General features: G+C 40.1%; 3 protein-coding genes and 1 long non-coding RNA gene across 8 annotated transcripts; 2 read left to right on the forward strand and 2 right to left on the reverse strand.

Moving 5' to 3' along the window:
* Positions 1-415: 415 nt before the first annotated feature.
* On the forward strand, positions 416-3,832 carry LOC109857001 (phospholipase A2 inhibitor). Of its 3 annotated transcripts, none has more exons than XM_020432823.1 (5): positions 416-940; positions 1,782-2,160; positions 2,248-2,564; positions 2,660-3,030; positions 3,141-3,832. In XM_020432823.1, the coding sequence occupies exons 2-5, from the start codon at positions 1,900-1,902 to the stop codon at positions 3,380-3,382; spliced, it is 1,191 nt and encodes a 396-aa protein (XP_020288412.1). In that variant the 5' UTR covers positions 416-940; positions 1,782-1,899; the 3' UTR covers positions 3,383-3,832. The 3 variants fall into 3 exon arrangements, with proteins under 3 accessions (XP_020288412.1, XP_020288409.1, XP_020288411.1); XM_020432820.1 differs by having other exon boundaries at positions 416-936; XM_020432822.1 differs by having other exon boundaries at positions 416-895.
* Positions 3,833-3,933: 101 nt separating this feature from the next.
* LOC109857000 lies at positions 3,934-8,144 on the forward strand. The gene is made up of 6 exons (XM_020432819.1): positions 3,934-4,334; positions 5,577-5,715; positions 5,802-6,219; positions 6,441-6,958; positions 7,068-7,259; positions 7,424-8,144. The coding sequence occupies exons 1-6, from the start codon at positions 4,215-4,217 to the stop codon at positions 7,534-7,536; spliced, it is 1,500 nt and encodes a 499-aa protein (XP_020288408.1). The 5' UTR covers positions 3,934-4,214; the 3' UTR covers positions 7,537-8,144.
* On the reverse strand, positions 4,179-5,464 carry LOC109857003. The gene is made up of 2 exons (XR_002250446.1): positions 4,589-5,464; positions 4,179-4,347 (listed from the first exon to the last, which is right to left on the reverse strand). It is a non-coding gene; the product is annotated as an uncharacterized LOC109857003 (long non-coding RNA).
* Positions 8,145-8,855: 711 nt separating the features above from the next.
* On the reverse strand, positions 8,856-26,816 carry LOC109856999 (protein draper). Of its 3 annotated transcripts, XM_020432817.1 has the most exons (19): positions 26,475-26,816; positions 24,603-24,671; positions 16,502-16,750; positions 16,140-16,266; positions 15,394-15,562; positions 14,684-14,930; positions 14,095-14,215; positions 13,880-14,017; positions 13,600-13,779; positions 13,175-13,502; positions 12,599-12,706; positions 12,210-12,374; positions 11,684-11,890; positions 10,712-10,867; positions 10,442-10,618; positions 10,242-10,352; positions 9,923-10,129; positions 9,635-9,805; positions 8,856-9,556 (listed from the first exon to the last, which is right to left on the reverse strand). In XM_020432817.1, the coding sequence occupies exons 3-19, from the start codon at positions 16,594-16,596 to the stop codon at positions 9,267-9,269; spliced, it is 2,997 nt and encodes a 998-aa protein (XP_020288406.1). In that variant the 5' UTR covers positions 16,597-16,750; positions 24,603-24,671; positions 26,475-26,816; the 3' UTR covers positions 8,856-9,266. The 3 variants fall into 3 exon arrangements, with proteins under 3 accessions (XP_020288406.1, XP_020288405.1, XP_020288407.1); XM_020432816.1 differs by lacking the exon at positions 24,603-24,671; XM_020432818.1 differs by lacking the exons at positions 11,684-11,890; positions 12,210-12,374; positions 12,599-12,706; positions 24,603-24,671.
* Positions 26,817-27,671: the final 855 nt, after the last annotated feature.

Consider the following 27,671-nt stretch of genomic DNA (forward strand, 5'->3'; position numbering starts at 1 on the left):
GTAGAATACAAATGTGAAACAATTAAAATTGAATGCGCGTTCCGGATACGGTGGGGTTTCTCACAGTTCTTCAACGGATTGGATGAGATAATTTTAAGGTCAGCACCGCGAGTTCTGTTATTAAAATCTCGAGTTTATTTTCTGCGTAATCGATAACGCGCGCGTTCTAATCGCGAACGGGTATATTGAGTTACCGCTAATAATCGAAGCGGAAGGATGAAATATAAAGCGTGGAACTGAGCGACCGCGCGCAGGAAGGAAGAAGAAAGTTCGGAAGGAGAAGGCGAGAGAGAAAAGGCGCGACGCAATCGCAAGCGGCGAAAACAAGGACGACGAAGAGGAGGGGCCGGTGTGCGCAGCACCTGGGACCTAGCCGAGGGGCCTAGGAGGGAGCGGAACCACAGGTGCGGCCCCGGGATGAAGCACGGCCGTGCAATGTTGTACGGTCCGTCGTGGCGCGGAGAACAGGAGCGTCGCGCGACTGTTTCCCGTCCGCTTGCTTTGCTGGTCCCCTCGTGAGTCTTTTTTTTTTTTTTTTCCGGACAACCGCGTTTCAATTCTTGTTCGGAAAATTCCACCGCGCGCACACACATGTGGACACGGAACACTCGGTAAACGGGACCGTTCGAGACAAGCGGATTTCCTTCCCTGCGAGCGAGTTCTTGAAAATTTTTGACTTGTGATATCGAAGGTGTTGCATCTTCTGGGTCGGTGGTTCTTCTCACAGATTCTTCGCACCAAAGTGAAACATATATATATATATATATGTATAGAAGTCGACGCTGCATTCCCGAAAGGATTGTACGGAGATCTCCTGAGATTCTTTTTTTTCTGGTGTACACGTCACACGCGAGAGGAATAACAAGTGGGGCCTCACCACCAAATCCCGCGGCAGGTAAAAATTTTCTGACTCATCGACTCGTCGAAATTGTACAAGTAAGTAAGTATAATTGCAGAATACGGTGCGACGAGTGTATTGATAATAGTGCAAAAATAAAGTTTCTTTGTGCACACGTGTATTTGCAATCATTTGGAAAACAAATAACTTTCTCTGTAATTCGATGTAAGTGTCAGACAATAAGGTTGGAACAACCGGAAAGAAAATATTTATATGAATATTTAAACAATATTTATATAAATATATATGTATAAAACTACAACACAAATTATATATATACGGTAGTATGTATTAGTTATAATAAGATATAAAAAAAAGTCCGAAGAGAGACAAAGTCCAAAGATCGAGTTGTGATCCGCTGTTTGTTCGTGACACTTCTTCCTTTAGTTTACTTAGGATTATCAAACAGAGCCGTGTATAATATTTTTTTTCGACGCGCTTTCTCTCAATACCGCGCCACGCCGCTATAAGTAACCATGCCATGGTCATCTCACGTTACGTGGATCTCATCTAACGTTTCGAAAGAGAGACCCCGAAGAGACGAAGGTGCTCTCTTCGACATCACCTGCCGCGTGGGTGAGCCAGTTTTTTTGTTTTCCGCGTATGACTCTCGATACGCGCGACCTACTTTGAATCTAAAGCGCTTTAAAACTACCGGCGCAGTTGCGCGAACGTTTTATGATCTAAATTATTCTCGCGCGTTGATAAGAGATCGGCGTTGCGAACAACTTTGTGTATTTTTTTACTCTCCGAATCGTTTTATCGCGGTTGTACTAAATATAAAAAAGGTAAACGGAGAAGAAACACAATTTGCATTTGAATAGATGGCGCCTGATTTTTCTGATTTTTTGTTTATACAAATTTTTTTTATGCAAATTTATAGATTGAAAGCGATGAGTGAAATCCTTGACTGAACGCGTAACGGTTCTTGCGCGTCGTAAGTAAAAGCTCGAGGTCTTTTCCGAACGCACGTCTCGTCATCGCAAAGAGCCACATACACAATGAAGACCGTCATTTCCTGTCTGATATCCGCACTGGTGTCGATCTCGATCAACGCCGAGTCGATCAACGATTGCAACGATCCGAATTTTCACTCACTGGAAACGCCGGAATCGGCCAGGCGAGAGTGCGGCCCGGCTTTCAAAAATCGCTGTTACTGTCTCACAACGTGCTACGACGATCGTCTTCAGTACGTTGTAAATTGCACCAACACCGGTTTCCAAGACACGTCTCCGTTGCTGCATCTTCCTAACGACACGCAAGTTAGTATCAGGCGAATCAATCCGAAATACACAGACAAAGTAGTCAATAAGAATAAGTTTTTTAATCCATTTTTTCTGATACATAAGGTACTCATCTTCACGGGGAACGAGCTGGAGGAATTACCATGGAACGTGTTCGGTACTCTGGACAATCTGCCGTATCTTCGAGTGATCGACATGTCGAATAACAACATACGCGAGATCCGCGGCAAGGCCTATCATCACGTGCAACACGTGGAACGACTTATACTCAACTTCAACAAGCTCTCGCTGGACCCAGCGAGAAGCCATCCGAGAGTGTTCTCCAACTTCGTATCCCTTCTGGAACTGCATTTGACCAACGCCTTCGAGACCGGTTCGCCGAAGAACCTGGCGTCGACGCTTCATGATATCTTCGTGAGGAGGTATACATATAAAATATTTTGCGAGAGTTTTTGAATTTTTCATAAATTTCTATAAAAATCATTCGCGTTGTGTATTTTATGCAAAATATTTCCAGCAATCTCACGAAGCTCATGAAGCTTCACTTGGAGCAGAACAACATCTCGGAGTTTCGGGACGCCAACGTGTTCTGCGATCTGCCGAATCTGCTGCATCTCTATCTCGGCGACAACAATCTGACCGCGCTGCACTTCAACCTGTCGTGCCTGCACAATCTCAGCTTCCTTGATTTACGACGTAATAGATTCACGAGAGTACTCGAGCGCGATCTTCACGTGATCGACCACCTCGCGAAGCACAATCGATCCTTCTCCGTGGATTTCTCGGCCAATCCCTTCGAATGTTCCTGCAAGCTGAATCCGTTCGTCAAGTGGATGAACAAGACGAAAGTGTCGATCGCGCATAAATCCAGTCTGCGGTGCTACGAAGGTACGTAAGGTCCTTAAATTTTGTAATTTGCTCCTCTCGCGCGTTCTTTAAAAAAAACCACTCGCACACATTGTTAATGAGATTTTTGTCGCTTGGTTTTTGTTCATCAGGAAATGCGAGATACGATTTTTACGAGACGAAGAATTGCGTGCCGAAATTATTGGCTTCCACTCGACGTGGCACGACGGTGATACTTTGCTTCCTCTCGGTCGTGCTGATCGTACTGATGTGCGCCTTGTTCTATCTGCAAAGAACGAAGCTCCAGAAAAGAATCGAACCGGTGCTCGATTCAATCAGCAAGAGAGTGCGATACACCTCGATAGCGACCGGCGACGCTCGCGAAGATGTGTAAGAAGAAAGAAGAAGAGAAGAGTTACACAGGCGCTTAAAAGTGAAAAATGTCACTTTTTATCTAGCGAAGACGCGAACTCTCGTCAATCTGATTCTCAAATTAAAACAACGGACAATTAGAAGAGCGCGTGTAAGAAAAAAGTTTTACACGTAAAAAACGTTCGTCAAAATATATTCTTCTTTTAATCATTAAGTTTGTTTTTTATACGTTGAATTAAAAACTTTATTTGTATCTCGAGGTATCGTTCGACGTCGCGCGGGTCTACAGACGGATTTACATTTCCACGCTTGAAAAGTGTTTATATATATATGATATATGTATATGAGATCCATTAAGCGCAACGTGTAATCAAATTGTAATTAACCCAAGCGTGTTCGTCTAACGTTTTTTCTTTTATAAAAATGTGATCGAAATATCTATTCGTACACGAATAAATGTTATTTATTGTAATTGTTCTTGAAATATTTCCGTCACGCTTCTTCTCTTTCTCAGAGACGTTACACATATACGTGGTCAAAGTGACAACGAACAGACATTATGTGTGTTGATGTTTGTAACAGGTGCTGCGACTTGGCGTGGGTTTGTTTTTTCTTATCGATAATTATCGGAGCGAGCGTCGACATCCAAGATTAGATATCGCGCGAATTACATATGTGTTAAAACCTGTCGGCCAGGTAAAACGTTTGTTTGTCTGAAATAATTCGTATCGCGGAGCGGTTGTTATTTAACGCAGTTCGTCGCATCATTGTCTGTCTTTTCGAAACAAGTGTGTGCTTTGCATATATGTTTGCTCTGAGTTTTGCGTCGTCGCGCTTAAACAAAAAGAAGAAACATGACGCTCGTCGAACGACTTCGTCTTGATGAAGTTGTCAGTTCGTTACCTGAGATCGGGCCGACACCTCCAGATGGTGGCTACTCGTGGTTCGTTCTCTTCGGTGTTATCATCATTCAGGTTCGCAAAGCGTCTATTTGGTGACGGATCGGTCAAGTGAAAATACATGTATACATTTAGTTTAGAAATTCAGACCTATCTGATTTGAACAATACGCGCGCAATTAGTTTTTTTATATTTAATTTGTTTCTAATTACATAATTATTATGGGCGCGTAATAATTAATTGGACAGAAGTTGGAGCGATCATTTTTGACGCAAGACTGGGGTGTTTTGCAGGAAAATATATAATTATTCAATATTTGTTTTATTTACCGAAATCTATTTTTCTTCTTTTTCCTCTCGCGTTTGGAAATGATTTGCCGCGTTGATCCCGCAAGCTCTTTTCGCCGAAGCGAGCAGTTGCTCGAGATCATCGTTTGTCAGAATCATCTTCGTTGATTTTGTCGATCAGACTGAAATCTCACCGCTTTTCAAATCGAAGTGCGCACACATTCACCTTTCCCGAGAAAAAAACAAATCGATTTGCGTGCTTTTGCGGCATTTTTTCTCTGATTGAATTTGAATAAAAAATGCAGTGTCGGATGTGCACCTCGTCCGTGTTGATGCCATTTTTTTGACAACACTACTGAACTTTTTAAGGTTATGTTACGGGCCTTTCCCCAAACAAAAGATGCGTTCCACTTCGGACACTCACTCACACGTGCTTTGAACGTCGTCTCGTGTGTCATTTTTAATAGCTGACGTTGCACAAAAATTTTATTTTTAATTGTTTAAAATAGACTTTTTGGATTACTCATTTGTACACTTATAAGAGCATGATTATTATTCGCGCATTGTTTCTTTTTTTTTCCTTATTCGCGCGTAAATACAAGTTTGTAAATACAAATGCGCGAAAACAATTTGCTCGAACTGTTAAAAACAATTTTGTATTACATTTTTTCTCTTTTTTGGCAAATAATAAATTTGCCAGATACAAGGAGCACATCCGACGAAATTAAATAATAATTTAAATGATTTTTTGTAACAATGTGCGATATAATGAGCCGCGTTATTGCGCAACTTATTTTTCGATAATTTCAATGTAGATAAAAAAAAAAATAAAATAAAATGAGAATGTTTGATATACCGCGCCTGTATTTTTCTCAATATACCCTGTATATGTCACGTTTTTATGTGTAAATGAATTTTACATATATGTTACACTCGAGAAAAAGAAATTTTTAAAATTGTATGTACTACAAATTTTTTTGCAAAATTAAAAAAATAGATATAATGACGGAAGATGTTGCAATGTAAACAGATAACCGTGCCGAGCGTCTTGTCGATGTACGGCATAGTTCTGGGATATTTGACCAAGAGCAACGCATTTTACTTCGACGTGTGGAGCGAGAAGATCACATTAACGCCGATATTATTCGTCGCTTTCTGGAGTTTGGCGGGTAGATTATTTTTGTTTTTCATTGACTTGATATTATTTCGCGCGCGATTTTTCTCTCTCTCTATTTTTTCGCTCACCGTGTTTCAGATCCATGGACCAAAACGATTACGGATTTAGCGTCGATACCGCGCCTGGTCGGGCTCATCGGCGTGACTCTCCTCACCACGGGCGTGATAGCTTCGGGATATTTGGCAACTGGCGGGGTGGGCGCGTACCTGGCCAGTGTTAGCGCCGGAGCGGTGATGGGTATAGGGGCGAGTTTCGTGATCGTCGAGAGCGAGACTGTGTTGCGCAAACACTTCCGGGTGAGATTACCGTTGGTGCTGATGATGAAGAACGTCGCCGCTTCCATCGGCTTCACGCTCGTCCCGTCGCTCACGCACTATCTGCTCGCGGAAACCGGAGTGAAGACGGGTCTCTTGATGATGACGATCGTCTTCATTCCCACTGCCCTAGGCACGCTTACTTTGCGTTCCCCGATTCTACAGCGAGCGTCGCCTTACAGGTGACGAAAAAGGATTTGTTTATCTTCGTCGTTGTTTACAAATCGTTTTTTTTTAAAGATTAACTAAAATTAATATATTAGAATTAATATTGATTGTATTAATTATATCAAAATTAATATATATATATATATATATATATATATATATTTATGACTAAGTTATATATGTATGATACATTTGTCAATATGTTAATTTATTATTATGTTAAATAAAATATTAGACTACTCCTGCCGAGCGATGAAGACAACGAATTGGGTATCAGAATATCGGACAGAGAATCGGAAACAGATAGGCGGAACATAGGCATGGACAATGTCGGTTACAATAACGGCGACAAAGACAGAAACGCCGCTCCTTTGTTCAGCGAGGTGAACAGCATCTACACTTATGAGGAGCCGGACGAGGAGGACATCGAGTTGTTCGTTAATCCGTCGATGCGATCGGCCAGCAAGTGGAAGCAGAAGTTCCGAGTGCTTCATTACTTCCGGTTCTGGATAGCCGTGATAACGTGGATCGGGATAAAAACCGGCGCGCTCTTCTTCTGGATTCTGGTGCCCGTTTTGTATCTGAAGCGAGCAGAATCTGATTACACGGATAGTTGGATGATATTGTTGGTGATCGCTGGTGTGGGCTCCTTCGTACCCGGTGTACTTAGTTGTTGGACCGTCACCACTACCGTCCGGTCCAGAAGATTGTATTTCGGCGGCGCCTGCTGGCTAGGCAGTATCATTTTATTAAGTAAGAAACGCGTTTCTCTCTCGCGCAGCGCTTTTTTCTCTTTCTGTGAGAAAACAAAAATAACATCAAAACAAACATTGTCAATTTCTTCTTCTCATTTTTTTTCCAGGTTTAACTTATACGAAGAACTATTATTCGTTTCTAATATGCTCGCTGCTCGGCGGTATCAGCATAAGCGGTCTGCTCAGCTGCCAAGACTTGACGCTCCGCGACGTGCTCGGTAATCAGTTCGTGCGACGTTCGCACAAGTTGTTCTCCACCTTCGTTGGAATGGGGGTGCTGATTTTCTGTTTCGTGTACAGTGCGTATTTGAAACATTGATTTTTTATTTGAGACAATTTTACAGAAAAATTTATAAAATTTTGTCTTTGGTTACGCAACGCGCGTAACCGTAAAAGAAATAAGATCTAACATTGTTTTCTATTTGAATATGCGTTTTTTTTTTTACTTTTCACCTTTTTACAGGCGAGAACGTTTGTCTCCGCACGATCGCGTTGTTGCAGTTCCTCGGAGGAAGCTACTGGATTTTGCCGTCAATTTGGGATATCATGCAAGCGCGGAGACTCAGAGGAGGTTAATTTAATTGAAAAAAAGTCGCTAGTTCATATTACGCCGTGTGATACCAAACGGAAAATCACGGATTTTTTTTTTTAATTTTCTAACGTACATTAATTCGTGAACAATCGATCTTCATCGATCGATTGTTCAGAACGTAAGGCGATATTGCACAAAGTGCTTTAAATGTATTACGCTTTACATTTCTTACAAGTTAAACGGGCAATAATCGAAGAACAAGTGTTTTTTTTTCTTTACATTACACAAGTGTACAGTTGTAAGTAATTCATTTGTATCTATTATGTAATAATTATAACGCGCATTATGATATATCACACTGGTTCTTGTCTTGTTGATAAAATTTAAATTTATATCTATCCTGCTATATTATATTTATATTTATCCTTGCAAATTCTTTTATTGCTTTGTAAATATTACTTATATACACTTTGGAGCAATGTTGTTATTTTAAGCCCTTTAATTTTTAGAATACAAAGACACGTAATTTGTTTCACAAACTAATTGCAAGGTAGACGAAACAAGCGAGATGTCGCGTCTTTTTTATATTTTTTTCAAATAAAAAATATAAAAGATTCGATAAAAATGTAAAATATTTGTACGCATATTTGATAAAAATTGCATTATAATCAAAAATAATAAAAGTGATAAAAAAGATAAGAAAATTATTATTATTTTTTTTTCACTCACTTGAAAGTAAGAATATCATAAACATTATGTATATGTTCATAAAAATATCATATATAACAATTTGTTTTTAATTTATTAACATATCTATATAAATTTTTCGTTAAACTGTCTAATTATATGGCATTTATATAGAATTGTATTTTTATTCGCCAGATCTAACATCATTTTATCCTAAATATGAGTTAAATTACTTTAAGTTAATAATAAAATATTCTTTTAAATGCTTTTTGTAATTATTACGACTTACGTATTGATAATTGTGTGATAAATACAAATTATCAATATACAGGAATTGTCCGGTGACCGCATAGATTTGTGCCTGACGAATACTACTTTACGTACAGAAATTTCTCCCCATTCACGGTATCTTTTTATCCGTTCATCTTTTTAAACTACTTATGCCCCTTTTTTGGCGATATATGCACATATCAAAGTAGATATATATAATAATAATTTACTTAAAACACTATACGTACTTATACGTAAAAAAATTCTTATATACAACAATGTTTCTCTCGCTCAGAATTATCGTAATAAGATGGTTTATCACAAAAATGATATGAGAAAAAATGACAGAGATCGCGATAATATATAAAAAAAAAAAAACAAAGAAAAGATCAAACCTCGTAAAAACTTTTGTTACTTTAAATATTTTCTAAACATCCAACATGATTTTTTTGTGTTTCTGAGAAGCGATATTTCTCTCTCGTTGTTACAATAATACTGACACACTCTTGCCACAGAAAAACATGATAAAAGTGCGCAAATCGATTTTTTCCATATTATTCAACATATTTCCTATAAAATAATTTTGGCAAATTTAAATGCGCTTATATATATATATATATAGTATTACTTATATAAAAAAGGATATGAAAAACTGTTTTTAAACGATAATGAAAGTAGTACCACAGACTTGCTCAATCTTAAGGAAACAGTCTATAATAAGCAAACGGTGGAAACAATTTCTACAACAAATTGAATGAAGTTCAATAATATTTCAAACCTGGATAGTTGAAGATGAGGAACGTTGCGCTGCATTTTTTTACGTTTCACCTAATTCTGGATCCTTATCTGTTCCTTTACTGGGTCCCGGATTGTCACGCGATTTACTCAAGAAGCCGTTGAGCATTCGACTCGACTGTGGTTTTATGTTCCAGCTCACCGGTCGCGGCTGATTTAACTCATCGTATTCCGATTCGCCGTTGTTCTGCTTGATCTCGTCGTAAACATGTTCGACCTTTTTACCGTCAGTTTCGTCGATGCTGTGATACACGTTCAAGTTCGGATTTCCCATATCGGCGTCCCTATTCTTCAGGTCGTATTGGTACGCTCCTAAGAGTAAGCGCAAAATTAATATTATTATATGTTTTGTTATAATTTTTCTCTCGTCGTTAGCAAACTATGTTGTACCTTTGCAATCGTCTTCATCGTCGGTGCACAGACCGAATTTAGCCTTTTCCGTGTTTATGTTTTTATGAAGATTATTTCGAAACTGGAAGTTGTTAAGCAAAGTGGTGGTGCCGTCGTCGAATTTCGAGGAACCTTGATACGCGTACACCGGATTGTCGAATTGATTTCGTTCTACGACAAAAGCGACGTTTTTATTCGCACCTATCCGGTGTAACATTCTCAATTTTTTGTTTCGAACAAATTAATTTGCACGTAATAATTTTATCGGAAAAAAAAAAAACAAATTACCTGGCGAAGACATCGGCTCGGCTGTGTATTGCACTTGAGCTATCTCGTTCTTGAGGTCGGCCACCCTGCGACGGTGATACATCCACGCGGCCAATGACATGCAAATCACAACGATAGCCGCAAATATTACCGCCACAATGTGCCCGTATCCTCCTTCTTCCTTCTCTTGAATATTACGAGAGAATAATTGCTCGTCGCAGTTTTCCCCTGAGAACAAATTCGCCAATAACATAAATTTCAGATTATTTCCGTTTAAAAAAATTTTAATTTCTCGCACGCGGAATATATTGATTTCTCACATATATCACTTCTCGTATACCTGTGTAGCCATGTCTGCATATACAACCCTCGGACGGATGACACATGAAGAATTCGTTCTTGCACTCGCAAGGTTCCATGCAATGATCGCCGTAGTATCCCTCGGGACAAACTGAATCCGACGAGAGTATTTGTATTATCATTTTCGCAAATTTATTTTATTAACGTAGCACATAACGACAAACAACTTTCTGAACTTACTCTCGGTGCATCTAGTTCCGGTCCATCCCGGCGCGCATCGGCAGTGACCGTCGTTGGATCTGCATTTTCCGTTGTTCTGACACTTGCAGTGCTGCGTGCAATTCACGCCGTACGTGCCTTCCGCGCAAGGTGTTTGGCAATATTCGCCCTGCCAGCCGGGTCGACACTGGCACACACCTGAGATTGAAAAATTTTAACATTTTTAAATAAAAGAGTTCGCTCGAAAAGACACTTCGAGAAATTTTCGCAAAAAAAATCTTCGCAACGCACCTGTTACATGATGACACTCTCCGCCATTTCTGCAGTGGCAATGATTCGCGCAGTTCAATCCGTAGCGATTGGGAGGACACGGATGTTCGCAAGTCAGACCCAAATATCCCGGTCGGCAGACGTACTCGCCGGTAACGTGATCGCACGACATGTTTCCTAAAAAAAAAAAAAACAAGATGAAAAATAACAATAACATAAAAATTATTTTACGCACAGAGATGATTTCATTAGTCACATTTATTTCTCTAACTTTTGAATGTGTCATAATTTTTCTGTTATGTGCGTAAGATTTCCTGTCCGATTTCCTTTTCACTTCAACCGAATAAAACACAGATAAAAACAACGATTACGACAGAATTACTGAAGTTTTCTGATAAAACAATCACCGGTCGGTGACAAAGATCAAGAATCGTAGCGTTCACAATTAGCATTTGCGTCAGTATTTTACGTAAGCGACGATCAAATCGCTTCTTTTTACCGCGAATTATGTTAGCTGTACCGCGAAACACGTAAACCGAGAACAATCCGCAAAACCAAGCGTCTTATCTACATTTCCGGATGCCACAAGCGGAAGAAGTTTTGATTTTTTCTTCTGTTTATTCAATTTATTTAATATAGTATAAAATATAAACCGCAGAGTGTGTTAAAAATAGTTTCGACTTACGTAAAAATACGTTCCGTGAAATCGACCGACTTAGAGCGTCCCGATTAGTGCGTTATATAAAATTCATAAAGTGTAGGAAAATGATATGTACATAATTAAAGATGTTAAATGTGCAACGCAATTCTACCATAAAGCAAAAACACACAACGCAGATTATTTATTTTATGCTTCAATTAAACGCTATCTTGTGTACAAAAAAATCAATCGTGCAATTTTACACTTGTCAAATAATTTCTGACAACAACAAACGTCATGCAACGAGATCTATACAAAAATCTACTGTATATATGTAGGCGGGTCTTCTTTACCGTTCATTTTTTCCGGGCATTTCTCTTTGCATCTTAACCCGTACCATCCTTCCTTGCAGGGTTGCGAACAATCGAAGCCTTCCCAACCCCTGGCGCAGACACAATTTCCGTTCGTCGGGTCGCACGAACTATTGTTCATGCATTCGCAATGCGAGCGACAATTCTCGCCGTAAAGACCTTCCGGGCATTTCGTTTCGCATCGAACTCCTGTTTTGACGTTAAGGCAGAAAAAAAAAACCGTCTCGAGAAAAAATCGATCCTCTCTCCACTCGGCAGATTTCTTATTCATTAAAACTTAATTACCCCCGTTCATCTTTTGCGATACTTTTTTTTCGAACTAACACATTTGTGCTCTTTTTTGTAATCAATTCCAAGGTTTTAGGTTCTTGACTTTAATAATGAGATAACAAATTTAACAATTAAAAATTTACTTAATTAAAATAATATTTATAAGATCATAGGACTTTGACGCGCAAGTTATTCCTGACGCATCAACGGCCGAGTGCGAGTAGTAAATTTGACAAACCTCGCCATTCTGGCTTGCAGTTGCAATATCCAGTAGCGGAATCGCAGTCCACGGTGTTCTCCTCGACGCAGTCGCACGTCTGATTGCATCCGTTTCCGAAGAATCCATTTTTACAACGATCCTGACACAGTGTGCCGGTGAAACCAGCCGCACACGTGCACGTGCCTGCGTGTGCATAGATAAAGTAACGCGTGTAGTTCTTGGTGCACAAGTGCGAGAGAAAAGAAAACTCGTCGTACGCGCTTTATACTCTACTGTACAATGGTTACGAGACTGTTAATATGTATTTCAATGTACAAACGTTCTTCTAAGAACTTTGTTCTCTCAATAGTTTGCGAAATCTTAACGAGAGAAAGAGAGAAATTGCCGTTTCTCGGCCCACACCTTACCATTTTGCGGATTGCAGGCGGCATTGTTAAAGCACTTGCACTTGCCCTCGCAGTCCTTGCCGTAGGACTTGTCGTCGCACGGACGATCGCACAGCACACCGACCCATCCTGGCAAAACGTTACACAAAAAGACGTGATAATAGTCTGAACGTACTTACCGATGTCGAATATCTTTTTCATCGGAAATACTCCGAGAGAGAGAGAGAGAGAGAGACGCGATTTGTTAAATTTCACTACGATATATTCTACAGTTGAACTACGGCGAATAAAAATGTGTGGAAGCAAATCATTTGTCTAAATCTTCATGCAAGAAGTATATGTATGCATAATAATTACAATGCAAAATTAATAATAAAAGAAATGACGACAGACAAGACTATCAAGGACAATAGAATATATTAAAATAAGAAATAGAATATATTAAAACAAGTTAAATGTTTCGAACACTTCGAAGAGAACAAAGTGCGATTCCGATAAATCTCTGAGAAGATTCTTTTTTTTAAATAAGATTCCGTTTACTTGCAAAATCTAATTATGCTCAGATTATTGGGAGAGCGACAAGGATATTGTAATTACCAGCTGTGCAGTTGCAGCGTCCGTTCTCGGGCGAGCAAGTAGCGCCGTTCTGACAGGCGCACTTCTGCGCGCAATCTTCCCCGAAGGTATTCTCGGGACACAGCTCGCCGCAATCCTTCCCGCGGTATCCGGCGGCGCAGATGCAAGTGCCGTTGACAGGCGAGCACTGCGCGTTGTTCTTGCAGTTGCAACGATCCTGACAGCCTTTGCCGTATGTGTAAAACGGACACGGTCTGGAACAGGTCTCGCCGTCCCATCCTATCTTGCACGAGCACTGCCCGCTCCAAGGATGACACAGTTCCGTGTTGTCGTTCTCGCATTCGCAAACCTTCAAACAAAGATCAAAAGTTTTGCTTACGACATCTACGCGAAATCTACTCGGTGACGGTAGAATAAAGTTTCGCAAAGCAAATCTCATTTCTCACCTTTGCGCAATCAGGACCGTACAAGCCGTTCTCGCAAGCACGTTGGCTACAAATGTCGCCTATCCAGCCTGGGCTGCACGTGCAGGTACCGTTGACGTGATCACAGGTGGCACCGTTTTCACAGGTGCAATTGTTTGTGCAATTCAATCCAAATGTGCCTTCCGGACAGATGTTCAAACACTGTTTTTTTTTTTCGCAGTAAGAAGAACAAGAATAAATATTAATCGATCGATGTGAGCAACGCGATGATTCGCGCACTACAGATGGATTTGATATTTACTTTGTTGCCGTAAAAGCCCGGTTTGCACTGACACTCGCCCGTGATGTGATCGCAACCGGCCCCGTTGTAGCAGTCGCAGATTAGCGAACAATTTCTGCCCCAGAAACCCTCCGGGCATCGATTCGCGCACACCGAACCCTGTGTGACAATCGTCAGATTATATGATAATCGCGAAACATTTTTCGATTAATTCAGTGACGCAAAATTTCGCTCACCGTCCACCCGGGTGTGCAGTAACACTTGCCGGTTACCGGGCTGCAGCTACCGCCGTTCTGACAACGACACTCGGATTTACATTCCTCGCCGTGTTTACCCAACGGGCACAAATCGTCGCATCTGTGCAACACACATTAGTCCGCGTTCGAATTAATTTTGAATAACTTGTTATAATTTTAAATTTCCAATTTCGAATCATTTATTCATGTCCTGTCGTCGAATCGGCAAACAAAAAGAAAACTTTAGTCGTGAAAATCAAAGACGCGTCCTATATATATTAATTTACATTAAAAATATTATTTTTACATTTATTTGATTTTATAGAATAAATTTGAGAATTGATTGATTGTGTTTTGTTTGCATTAAATTTCTTTTTAAGTTTAAAGCAGTTGTTTCAAGAAACTCTTACATAATCAATTTTTTTCTGAGAAATATGACAAACACTCATAATACAGATAAGATATTAATAATACAGAAAAAAAAGCCGATAATAATTATGACAGCGTGTCGTAATCTCTATCACAGTTTCGTTTTAATCGCCAGAGAGAGAGAGAGAGACGTTTTACAAGAATCGAAGAAGAAACTCACAGCGGACCGGTGTAGCCGGAGGTGCAGTGACACTCGCCGGAGATGTGATGACAGCTTCCGCCGTTTCTGCAACGACACTCCTCGGCGCAGTCTTGCCCGTAGCGATTGGAAGGACACTTCTCGTCGCAGTAAACGCCGGTCCAACCCCTCGTGCACATACACTTGCCGTCGAACGGATCGCACGTAGCTCCGTTCTGACACTTGCAATCCATTTTGCAATCTCTGCCCCATTTACCCAACGGGCACCCTGTGTTCACACGGGAGTTAAAAATAGATGCTATCTACGCCGCTTAAACGAACTCATTATCTTTGACAATATGTACGCGTTTAAGTTACATATCTCTTCCGAAAAAATCTCTTTGTGCCTCACAGAACACTTCGACGAAGAAACTACTCGGCGATTGCAGACGCGTTCACGTAAATAAGAAAGTAATTTAAGAAAGATTATATAAAGTGATTTGAACTTTAAACTTTTTTAAACACAGATAGACGCGTTTCTTGTTACTTGATTGTCGCTTATCGTTTCTCAAAGTTTCTCTCTTGACATTTGATATTTTCTATATCAAATTCCAAAGCCTCTAAAAACAAAACGCAACATGTCGCACGCAATGAAGTCGATACTCAATTACTTGGAACTTAGTTAAAACTCGCGTGCCCTGTTATTATTATCGTTAGTTACATGTGTAGTAAGACACGGAGTCGTGACTTACTGAAGTCGCACAAAGGTCCGCCGTATCCCGTTTCGCACTTGCACACATCGGGCGCGACGCAAGTGCCGTGTCGACAATCCTCCGAACAAACTGGAATGCAACGATCGCCACTCGTGGTCTCCGTGTAGCCTTTGCAACATTCCTCCGCGGGTCGTTGTTTTGTCAATTCCTGCAAGAGCCGTACGTAATGGGGATTACGAGTTTGCGTTCACCGAGCGATTTCAACTGTTACTCGTGAACAAATCGTTTCTCCACGGTTTTCTTTTCTCTTAACTCGAATTTATTGTAAAACCTCAGCAACAAAATATTCCGGTTCATTTTTGGATCCGAACCCGAACCGGAACCGACTACCGTTTCGTAATCAATGTTTTACGGTCGGATCGAAAGCGCAACTAAAATTTTACCAAGTCTGTAGCTAACAATAAAAACCGCGATCGATAGATTTCGGTTCTTGCCTTTAGATTCCTAGGTTCTTATTTTATGTTTCACATTGCATTTATTGTTTTTTTTTTTTTATGTAAAACACGCCGAAGATGCAAATTTACAACAGCTCGAGACCTTTTAACTGAAATAGATAAAATAATTAAAACGATTTAAAAAACCGCAATTCAAACGGATTTTAGTGATTCGAAATCAGATCCGAAATTTTTGATTCTCGAGTTTTCTTTTGAGAAAACTCTTAACGCGAAATAGAAATTATATAACACTTTCGAATAAAAGAAGTGCTAGTTAGTTAGATAACCGACCTGTTCTCTGTAGACCGTTCTGTAGACCACTTTGTATTTGGAACATCTCGGAGGGAAACTGAAGCACCACGTGTTCTCCCTCACAGTGTAGGGTTTCTGTTCGGACACTTTCACCGTTACCTTGTATCTAAAAAAAAAAACAAATTAAAATATATAAAATATATAAACATATATTTTTGTCTCCCTGAAAATTCTAATTCTCTACACACACACACTTACGCAGAGAGAAACGAAATCAAAGCTAAGTGTCTCAGAACGGTTGTACCGAGCAACGAGCGCAGATCGGATAAACGGCCGGTCGAGGACTCTCGTGCTCTCTCTATAGTTTAATTAATTATTTTGAATTTAATTGAATTACTCACGTTTCTTGCCGCGTGCATATATTCGGTCCTTCGAGAGCTAATGTTGCACCCGCCAAGGTTGTCACGGTCAGCAGCAACCAGACTGCAGACCCCATTCTGGCCGATCGATATGTTGTGACTTTGAACTTCGCAAAACTCTCTCGCTATCGTCGTCTCATCGCATCTTATCGAATCACAATCTGTGTTTACGCGCTCTTTTCTGTTTACGCGTTCATTCGACTTCGAAAAAAAATGCGGTCACCTGTTTTTCTGCAAGTCAGAATTAAAACGTCGTGTTTAATACACGCGTTAGCGTGTCGCAAATAATGACATAACTCATACTGCAAAATGCACGAACGCGTCGCGCACGCGATATTATAATCGCGCAACGCGTTTAAGAGAAAAATAATCAAACCTCTATTATATTAAAATGTTAAATTCTTTGTCTCGCTAAGAAAATCTTAGCGAGAATCAGAGACTCTCGCGATTTTGCGCACACTGACGACGTACTGTAATGAATCACGATCGATACGGCGAAACCACTCTCGGTTGCGCCAAGCGTCCAATTACGCGGCGTCTATTTAATACAAATAAGCGCGTCGAGAGTTGCTCCAGTTAAATGATACTTCTTATAACTTTAATAAACGGCACTGTGTTCGATATGACAGACAGAAGATGCGAATACATACAGTTGCATGATCGATTTTCACGCTCGATCGATCTGATACGCGCGCAAAGTTTGTACACTCGCCTTTTGTCAATTGCAAAATAAATATATAGCGGAGAATTTTCTATATCGAGGGAGAGAGAGAGAGAGAGAGAGAGAAAGCGAGCGGTGCAATTTCATCGAACGAGGATGCGTGTCGATGTTGCGAGGGATTTCGTTCTCGAGCAATCGGGAATATCGAGTTTCGGTGCCGACGAACATTCGACGAACGAAAATTTCAGTCGCGTGCGCGAACAACCGGAAATCGTGCGGAATCGAGTAAAATACATGAATCAGAGTCGCGAGCACACGTGGCGCACATACGGCGGGATTTGAGCTTCACGTTTTTATCATGACTCGCGCTCGTATGATTCACGCGGCGAGTCGAGCGGCTATCCGAGTGGCGACCGGAAGTTACTTTAGATCGTTTAATGGACTGGATCAATATTCCGAGACGAATTCAATCGTCTCTGACCTCATCTCACGCCCACGAAAATCTCGCGCCCATATGCGTCTATTGTTACGCGCGCATATATACAAGGCGCGTGTATTTTTCTGCCTCGAACAAATTTTCTCTCCGTAGCTTTGAAATGTTTCTTCTCTCTTGAAAGAAAAATTGTTAAAATATCGGTAACGATGCGCCGCGAGCGCGCGATGAAAATTACAGGTCAGTAAAACTTAACGCCGAAACGACCCAGTTACAAGTTGTGGAAAAAAAAAAAAAAACTGCCGGAGCGAGCCGATCGAAAGTTATGAAAATTCTAATTAGCGTTATATTGCGTTCTGGTACGAAACTAACCCGCGCGTTACATCTCCGAGTTTCACTGCGATAATTAATTTACGCGTTGTAAAAACGAAGCGGGATGGTTCGCGGAAGGAGAGATCGCAGATCTGCGGTGACTCTTCTGGAGCAGCACCCGGAAAGACGCGGTATTTCTCAGAGAACGCTTCGTTTCTTTGTGTACAAATTACCCGCACGCCGTTGGTACGTCAGCGTAATTACCTGTCGCGCTACGACGGGCGAACCACGTGTGTCCCCTTCGTGTATATTTCGTAACTGTATATGTCACCGACAGTTACGTGCGACGAGACGCAGTGAAAGAGGTTGAGAAGCTTGTTACGCGATTGTGTCGGGAACACGAGACAAACGCGCGCCCGCGTACGGGAACGCATCGATGTGTGCGTGGAAATATGCACGCATCGAATTCAAGAAACCGCTCTAATGATGCAAGTAGCATAACCGGCATTAGACCGGGACGTACCGAGTCCGAAAGTAACGGTGAAGTGTAGACGAGAATGCGCGACTCGCAACTACGCGCGTCTGCGCGTATTTTTATTTGCTTTTTTTGTTTTATAAAAAAAGAGAATTATTTATAAAATTTTATTTTTCAAGGAAATTTTTTCTTTTTTTACACTCTCTGAATTCTACTTGCGAATGCAAATTTCGCCGTTGCAAAAGCATTGAAATAAAGCTTACCCTTGTTAACAAAAAAAATTTGTGAGAAAATGTTTTTTTGGTTAAAAAAAAAATAATCTCGGATATGTCGCTGAGTTTTGTTTGGTTTTCGCGCGGCGGACAAAAAAAAAATGGAATTAAGCGAAAATCCATTCCCGCACCCGAATTCTGGTACATGCTCCCCTTAGGCTGAAGTCGAAAAGGGGAGCGACCCCTCAATTCTCTCTGTCTCTTTCTCTCTTTCTATCTCCGCGACTCCGACGGGAATTAATTCGTTTATGTAGAGAAAAAGTTCAGGGACTTTGCGTGGTGTGTACCGAGCACAAACGAGAGTTATACAGGATGTGGGGAGTTTGCGATAAAACGATATATCGAACTCTGTCCGTCTGCGGGATGTGCATCATCCTCTCTGGCTGTGATTTCTGTACAAACGACACATAAATATAAATTTATACAAACGTCGACTTAAAACTCGCGATATGAAGAGAACCGCTGATTAAAGAGAAGATGATAAGTCTGATGACGAAAACATTGAAAAAAATATTTAGGAACAAGAGAGGATGTTGGGATAATTCAGTGTGAAAAAATTCTAAAATATTGAAACAATATTTTAATTAATATTGTTTTCTCCACAGAAAGTTAAATATAAATCAAATATAACGAGATAACACGCATACGACGATATTTTTTTCACTTAGTTGTCGAGTCGAGTTTCGGCACGTTTTTTTATGACAAAAACTCGCTGGAAACAAAATCTACTTCAGGTTCTACACAAGTAGCGGCAACAGTCAAAAGAAACAGTAAGTTTCATATTATGTATTTTATGTGTGATTACTTAACTACACAACAGACAATGAGATAAGAACAATATAAATTTATGCACCGAAACAACTTTAGTAGAGAGAATATTGCATTATATTCTGGATTCTAAGTAAATATTCAGAACAGAACAAATGGAATAATAAACACAATAACGCGCTGCCAGAAAATAATTTCGTGGAAAGCGAGATTCGCTTGTTACTTTTGTCGATAACAGTCGTTAGAGTTCAATTAGCGCGAGCTTTCAAAATTTTGTATTTTTCATACTTTTCACATTCCTTCCTTTTTTTATTAATTTTTTCTCGCATTGTCCCAGACAACTCGCTCCGCTTGCCGCCTAGTGTCACAAATCTTTTTTCGATTTATTGAGAGGCCGACACTCCCCTCTCACGCGGAATAACAACGAGCTCGGTCGATGAACCGCGCGACCGAGCATTTTCTTTCCGCGCGTTATCTAATCGCGCGAATTTAAACGTTTTATTCCGCAGATAACGTTGTCGTTACCTTATATTCCGCGGCTCGATTGTATATGATTACCGCAAGAAAGCCCGCATCAATGAACACGAACAGAGGAGATGCCAGTTCGCACGGTGCAATTAAAGGCGCTAAGTGCAACCGTCTGATCCCGTCCGATATTCCCAGACTTCCTTGCGTATATGTATATAAATACATCTTTGTTGAAAAATTGCGCAGTCGCAAATATACTCGCGCGCTCATCTTTTACGCAGAAAAAAAAAGCCAACGATGTTTAAAAAACAGAAATACTTCGTTGAGCGTTTACCGAAAATTGTGTACGTGTGTGCACAATAAAAAAAAAAAAAAAGATCAAAATATAAGCGTGAAACAGCGTGCGAGGGTATCTTTATGTGAGTTTCTCTTAAACGAAAGGATCTTAGAACTGAGACTCCCACAGATTAGATAATTCATGTGTGCTCAACACATTCTTTATTTGGTTTGCTATCGCCCCGTGTGCACAACTTCTCCGTTGTATTTTATTATCATTTGAGCATAAAAATAACTGTATTAAAAAAAAGATATTTCTATTTTAAGAACTTGTTCAAAATGAAAATCTTTCAAACGGAAATACTTTGTGAAGAGCGATATTCTTAACAATTTTTTGAAGCGTGATATTCTCTTAACAAGTCACATATCAGAGCTAACACGAAATTTCAATGCATACACGAGAAACAATATCGGATTGAAATTTCTGAAGAAACATTACGGAAGTTTCCCGTATATAGAAGCGCGAGGCACTACCGTGCCTCTTGATAAAAGAAGATCGCGCGTTCGCGAACGAATTTGCTTGTTGGAAGTTGGTTCGCAACTTCCTCTTCGCACATCTGCGAAAACAATATTGTCGAAAGCTTTCTATTTGTTACGTTAATGAGACGAAAATCAAATTACGCAACCGCTCATCGCAGTTACGATCGATTCCGACGCGTCGTGGGAGAGGAAAAGACAACGAGAGAAGCGCCTTAATCTGATTTCCGAAAACTATTTAGCCGAAAACTAGAACAATTTGTCATCGTAATGTCTCACAAACAACACGATTAACACAGCCTGGGAAGTACAATGATAAAAGAAGCGTAACCGAAGATCTCTCTCTCTCTCTCTTTCTCTCTTTGGTAACAAGCGAGCAAGTTTGACTATCTCGCGCTGCACAGCTGTGTTATTTTATACCCATTACTCAAAAACACACGAGAACGAGTGAGATAAGATTTCGACGCTGGATTATCTGAAGATTGAATTACAGAAGACTTTGAATCGCGTTGAATCGAAGTTTGTATATAAATAAGCGTCGAAGGAAAACAACAAAAGTCTCGCGAACTAAGTCGTGCGTGAACGTTGAACTCCTTTGTGAACGAATTGGCGACATTCTTACGTAACGGAATATTACACAGACAGGAAAAGTCACGCATTGTAATTTAGGAAAGGTAACGATTTTTTTTTTTTTTGTTCAACCGATATCACACTGCGATATATTTCTAATATTATGTGAAAAAGACGTGCGTGTGTGGTACGTACGTAATAAATAAATGATATTCACTCGAATGTCTCTTATCCATGTAAAACAATCTTGTTGTGAGACAAGTCCGTTCGAAAGGATAATTTTGCAGAGACCTACTTTACGAGAGACCTACTTTTAGATCGCGCGGCGTTGTCGCTGATAATATAAAGTCAATGTAAAATGGACAACGTAAAATATATACGTACGTTGTCGTGTCTGTCGATGAAAAATGCAAACCAGAGACGCACAAAAAAAAACATATGCGGGGAATTAATTATGAATTGAAAGATCGCGACTTAGCCTCTCGCTTTTGAATATAATTCATTCAAGAAACGCAATCGATGTTGAGAAACATTCGAGCGCTGATTCCCAACCAATCGCGCAAATGCTTCGCTCCGGTTTTTTTGTCTATGTATTATTAGAGGAGATAACTCTCTCTCCGATCGATTGGTTTCGACAATTGGGGACACCCCTCGGAGACAAATTGTCACTGGCCGCTTACACTCGAGGAAGTCGAACGATAGATTTTACGACGCACAAAGAGTTTCGAGTTACGTTCGCGCTAATGAGCTCGTCGAATAACGTGCGGTAGTCGCGACGCGTGTGAACTTTGGAAGAAACTCTAGACATTGATCTTCAAAGCGAGACAAATAAAGGCCTGGCGCGATGTCGTGTGTTCGGCATTTAATTGCGACGCGGACAAAGAGAATCGAAGTGAGGAAAACGTGAGCGCGACATCAGGAGGAGAATACGCGAGAGAGAATATTTTACAAAAACGCGACAACAACAGAATACTACTCGGAAGTCGCTGTGGTTGTAATTGAAACGATTTACGTGTGAAAACGGCCTTGGCGTAAACGTCAAATCAACTGTCGTCGGCGACGCTCGTGCCACCACATTGTCATTCTGAGAAAATCCAGTCATCGCGCGCTCGCGTAGGTATAATAATCTAATCACCCATACGCGCACGTATGAACATCGCGAGTACAAACACTCCACGGTTTTAAACTGTCTCGTTCGCGTAATCACCGGAAAGTTCTGTTCTCTCTCGCGCGCGGCACGAGCGCGGCACAGAGAAAACTCGGAGTCGCGCGTGCGAAAAAAGGTCACGAACGATCGACGAGTTTGACGTTTTTTTCTGTACAAATCTCAGCCGCGACGTTTTCCGACGTCGCGAAAATTTTCCGTCCGGGCCAAGGATCACTATTACTATGATAATTAAATGCTTAACAACGTTTCCTGAGTTCCAGTAACCCGAGCTTGCGTGAGTCATCGCAATCTAGCTGCTGTTTGTGTTTTTGTTGCATTATGTTCGAGTTTTAACTTCGAGAACGTCCGATATAATAACGTCAATGGATTTTTACATATATATATATATAACAAATTAATTATATTATATATGGGTAAAAATCTATTTTACATAATTGTGATATGGTATAAAATATTGTTTGTACAATATAATAATTGTATCATTACATGTACATAATAAAATAATTACAACATCTCTAGTTACGTAACAATGAAAATTTTTGTTTGTTTGTTTTAAATATCACACGTCAACAATATTAGCCAGATAGTTTCAATGACATCCTAATTGACATCATCCCCTCCCTCGTGTATTATGACTTTGTATATCGCGGCGGTACATCAAACTAACGCTCGTTGTGTGCACGCGAACGAAGTATCGGAGGGAGGACGCCTGCATTCATCCGGCTCGATATGTGTGACCATGCGGGTAGCATGTAACTTCGCTCTCTGCTGGTGGATTCCTTTCCCCTTGAGGCTCTCACGACCTCTTTCCATCCCCATCCTCTGTCTCTCCTTCTCCCTTCAATGACGCACTTTACAGAGAAAGAGAGAGAGTGTGTGTGTGTGTATGTGAGTGTGAAAGAGAGAAAGAGAGCGTCGTGTATATCGCGCAGCAACCATACGGCGGTTCTTTCACGGACCGTTCAGCACGATTCAAACTGTCATCCGAGATAGTTTGCGGCAGAGTGGAGTAGTAAATGGGACAACGCGCGATGCTTCGATGAGACATGAAGCTTTTGTCTCGAGACTACGTCTTTGTTTTAATGCCCACCTTCGCGCACGTCATTGATCCACAGTTTAATTCATGCGGATGATAAAGACATCAGGGTTATCAATAAATGAATCATCGATGGATGCTCCATTAAAGTCTGTGGTCAGGATCGAGTTTATCTACATATATGTGTAGATAATAAAAAAAATATTAAAATGATTCATATGTTTTTTGCTCTTTTCCAAATAAACACATAAATGTGCGTGCTGAAAGATAAATTAACAAGCGACAGATTTTCTCCGTGCGGACAGTTTTTTAATGAAAAACTTTAGTTAGAAACTTTCGGCGGTGCGCAATACGTCATATAAGCTTTGTGACAGTGTAATTTATTTTTCAATAGAAAAAATTAAAAAAAAAAAAATTTATAGTCGACGAAAGAAGCATAACAGAAAATATCTTACGTTCCACTAAATATGGTCTTCAAGATCTATGACATTTATTTATCCATGAGATAAGAACTAAAAAATTATCAAAATTTTCAAATTTTTACTTTATCTTTACATCATACAAACCACATTTTAAATATATTTTCGTTGCTACTTTCGTAAAAGTACGGAAGAATTTTTAATTTTGATATTGATTTTCCGCGGAGAGATGTTTAAAATCGCGTGACACCCGGTGTCTCACAGACCCAGTCAGTCCAACTAGCAGGCAGGAAGTCGATCCACGAGAAGAGATAAATGTGTTAAAACAAAACCGAGTGTATTATAAAAAAAAAAAAAAAAGCGTCGAGATGATCGTTTCGTCGCTCTTTGACACGCGAATTACGTGAGCGTTTAAAAGAACTGTGAAGTGAATTTCGAGAAAATTACGTCAGCGGAACGCGAATGTCTGTTATTAAAAAACTTGGATTCTTAAAATACAAAAGACACATTTGCATTTGATAAAGATGAAATATTTTGGATCGCATTACTCATACGGCAATTTGCGCGGAAATTCCTAGTGTTTATTTTGACTCGTCAATAAAATGATAAAAAACTCGTCATCAGTTTAATTTGTGCTTCCGCACTCGTTGTCTTTTTTTTTTTTTTTCGTGGAATTGTTTTTCCTCACCGGAAAAGAAGCACTTGCGACCAACTCGTCTGTGTTGTTGTGACAGCTGATCCTATTTTCTTCTTTAATCTAGAGAAGAAAATAAACAACAGCGATAACCTATTGATATACAATCATATATTTTATCATAATATTCCGTCTCACATTCACACACAGGTGATATGAAATTTATATATGTCGCAGGTAACAAACAGTCGACTTCGGCTAAGTCGCGGCCTAAAAATAGGCGTGATTACCGACGCTCCGAATCAAAAATAGTCGTCGCGTACGCGAGATTCGTTTCACACGGCGAGAAATCCTATTTTCTTACGGTTCGGAATCCGAATGTTGACAGGTCGAGAGAGGCCAACGAGGCGGACTCAGGTAAGAAGTCGCGCAAGAGAGTTAACGGAAGAGATGCGTTCGCGAAGAGGATCGAGAAGAACCGGTTGAGAGCACCGATCGAGAATGTTTTTTTTAGCGTCACGGCCTAACAGAGCGAAGTAACAGAGCTTCTCTCCGTCTCCGAGATCACGTTTTACGCGCATACCACACGCACTCAAGGACTTTTGTTCGAAAGCGTACGCAGTAGCAGCGCGCGGATGAAAAATGCGAAGAATCTCCCGTCGAGAGTCTACCTGTGCAAAGCCCCTTTGATTGACAATCACCCGCCGCTCCCGAATGAGAAAGGTCGAAAGAAAACTTATTGTACGACATGCATACCTTATTAGTGAGCAGAATACTAAACAGTGATAATATGAACCTTTTTTTGTGAGTTTATGATCATTTTCCCTGGCGAAATATCTTTTGTACGCAAACACAGTATAAATAAAAATTCCAATTTTTTCTAAATCAACCTTTCAAACCTGAAAAGTGTGTTTTCTTTTCCACAAACGTTGTATGAGGTTTACAAAATTCTTACGTAATCACCGAAATGTATTTCTCGCTGACTTCGAAGATCTTCGATATTATTATTTCAACGTTGTTAACAAAATGTTGAGATGCTGCAATTTTTGAATTTAAACATTCAACTTTTTTTTACATATTGTATTAAACAACGCGTCGCGCAAATGTGAAGCAAAAAAAAGTGCAATAAAAAAATCCGGTCTCAGAACTAAAGATAAAAACATTTCAAAGAAGAATTAAAAAAAAAAAAATTGAAATGAGTCATTTTCGACGATTATACGAGTACGTGACATTTCGCCACCTTGTTCACCACTCTCAGGAGTTAGTTAAAACCTAATAATTAGCGAGTAAACGTGTTCTTTCAAATCGCTCATGTATCGCTGCATTATTCATCGGAATAAAAAACTTTCGCTAATTTCAAACACGGTTGTTTAACATTTTAATCATCGTGGCTGGATGCGCTAACGGGTCTAATAAAAACTGGGCCGTCAACTCGGGCCGAAGCTCTTGTTGCGTGGCCAAAACATATTGAAGCGTAAACGAAGCTATATCGCGCGAACTAGAATCGCGAAATTTTAACTACCAGCGCTTCGTCGTTATAACAGTTAACAACCAAATATATATATGTATACGCGAGCATTTTGTGCGGAGGTAACCGGAGCAAGGAAAAACAAAACGCGCGACGCGCATAAAACGCGAAAAAAATTATATCAACAATTTTTTATCCGCGCGTGTGAAGAATTTATAATATAATTTTGTATAAATTACAAATTTGTAATTATAAAAAAATTCGTTGACAAGTAATTTTTGATCGATTTTCTATCGCGCGCGATCACAAATCGAACAGCTATATAAACATTGTCGTCTCGCTTGACGTATAAAATTGTTTTGGTATTTTTCTTTTTGCTCGCGTACGCATTTATCGTCTTGCGTATCATCGCGCGTTTATCTTTCGCAAAGCGAAACGAACAGACGTTTATCTCTTACTTGATCGAAGAGAATCACCACTGGCGATTAATATTTCTCTCTTCCGAGTTCCTCCCAATCTGGACAATTGACGTCTACGTACGGGAGATACGTGGTTCTTCCATTCGCAATATAACAGATCGACGCACGATCTGATGTGTTTGCTCCTTTCCAACGTCGAAGCACCAAAATCGGTCTTACAAAATCTCGCGCGCCGATTTTCCTCGACTTTCTCGCATGCGTTGGATTTGCGGCGCGAAAAAAATCGCGAAAGAAAGGAACGCGCGCTAAATGAAGCTGACGACGAAACGCCGAACGCACTCCCCGTGTTTAAACTCCGAGGTCTTTCATTCAACTGAAAGCAGCGAAGCGGCGAAGCAAAAGCGTTCAGCAGCCGGTTTGCTCGCAACCTGTCGCGACACAAGTTTCTCGATCGCCCCGCTCTTTCCGGAGAATAAATAGAACAGTCTCTGTTCTTCAACTTTGAAACGCACGCGTGCCGTGATTTGTTTGTATTTTGCAACACAACGCGCGCGATATGTGTATGCATTATATCAGAGTTTTGTTACGTTGCGCTGTGTACAAATAACGGAATTGACGTAGGCGAGTTACTCTTTGTCGGACATGTGCGCTGAAACTAATAGCAGCGGGCGTGCTTTTGAAGATTTCTCCGATAAAGAGGCTTATAACAAATCGTAGTTAGCAATAAGTTATCGCAATTATTATTACAATTTTTCAGAGTTCGATTAATAACTCACACGTGTAACAACTCACGCGTTTAAGACAATATATTTCGCGAAAACTCTTTGCTAGTTTGATACTACAGGAGTTTAAAATTTGTAAATTTCTTATAAATTTTGTTTATACGTATACATACGAGTACGTATTTCGTTAATTGTAAGGATTGAAAATTTGAAAAAAATTTCGTCCGGGCGACTATCTTGTGGGCGACCACTTTTTGTTCTCTCTTATTACCTCACTGGTATCGATTTTAATGCGCATGCCCGAGAAAAAGTAACGCATTTTACATTTGTACCGCTAGATTGCGCGTCTATTACAAGGTCGTTATTTCGCGGGCAAATATGAATTTTGTACATTTCGTGTATCTTCATAAATTTTGATTTTTAAATAATAAACATTGTCTACAATTCCTTAATAAGGTAGATAATACGCTGAATCAATGCGCATATATATACATATATATATCTCTTTCTCTCT

Source organism: Pseudomyrmex gracilis, unplaced genomic scaffold, assembly GCF_002006095.1.
Source record: "Pseudomyrmex gracilis isolate BER0280 unplaced genomic scaffold, ASM200609v1 scaffold_139, whole genome shotgun sequence".
In the NCBI taxonomy this organism is placed as follows: Eukaryota; Metazoa; Arthropoda; class Insecta; order Hymenoptera; family Formicidae; genus Pseudomyrmex; species Pseudomyrmex gracilis.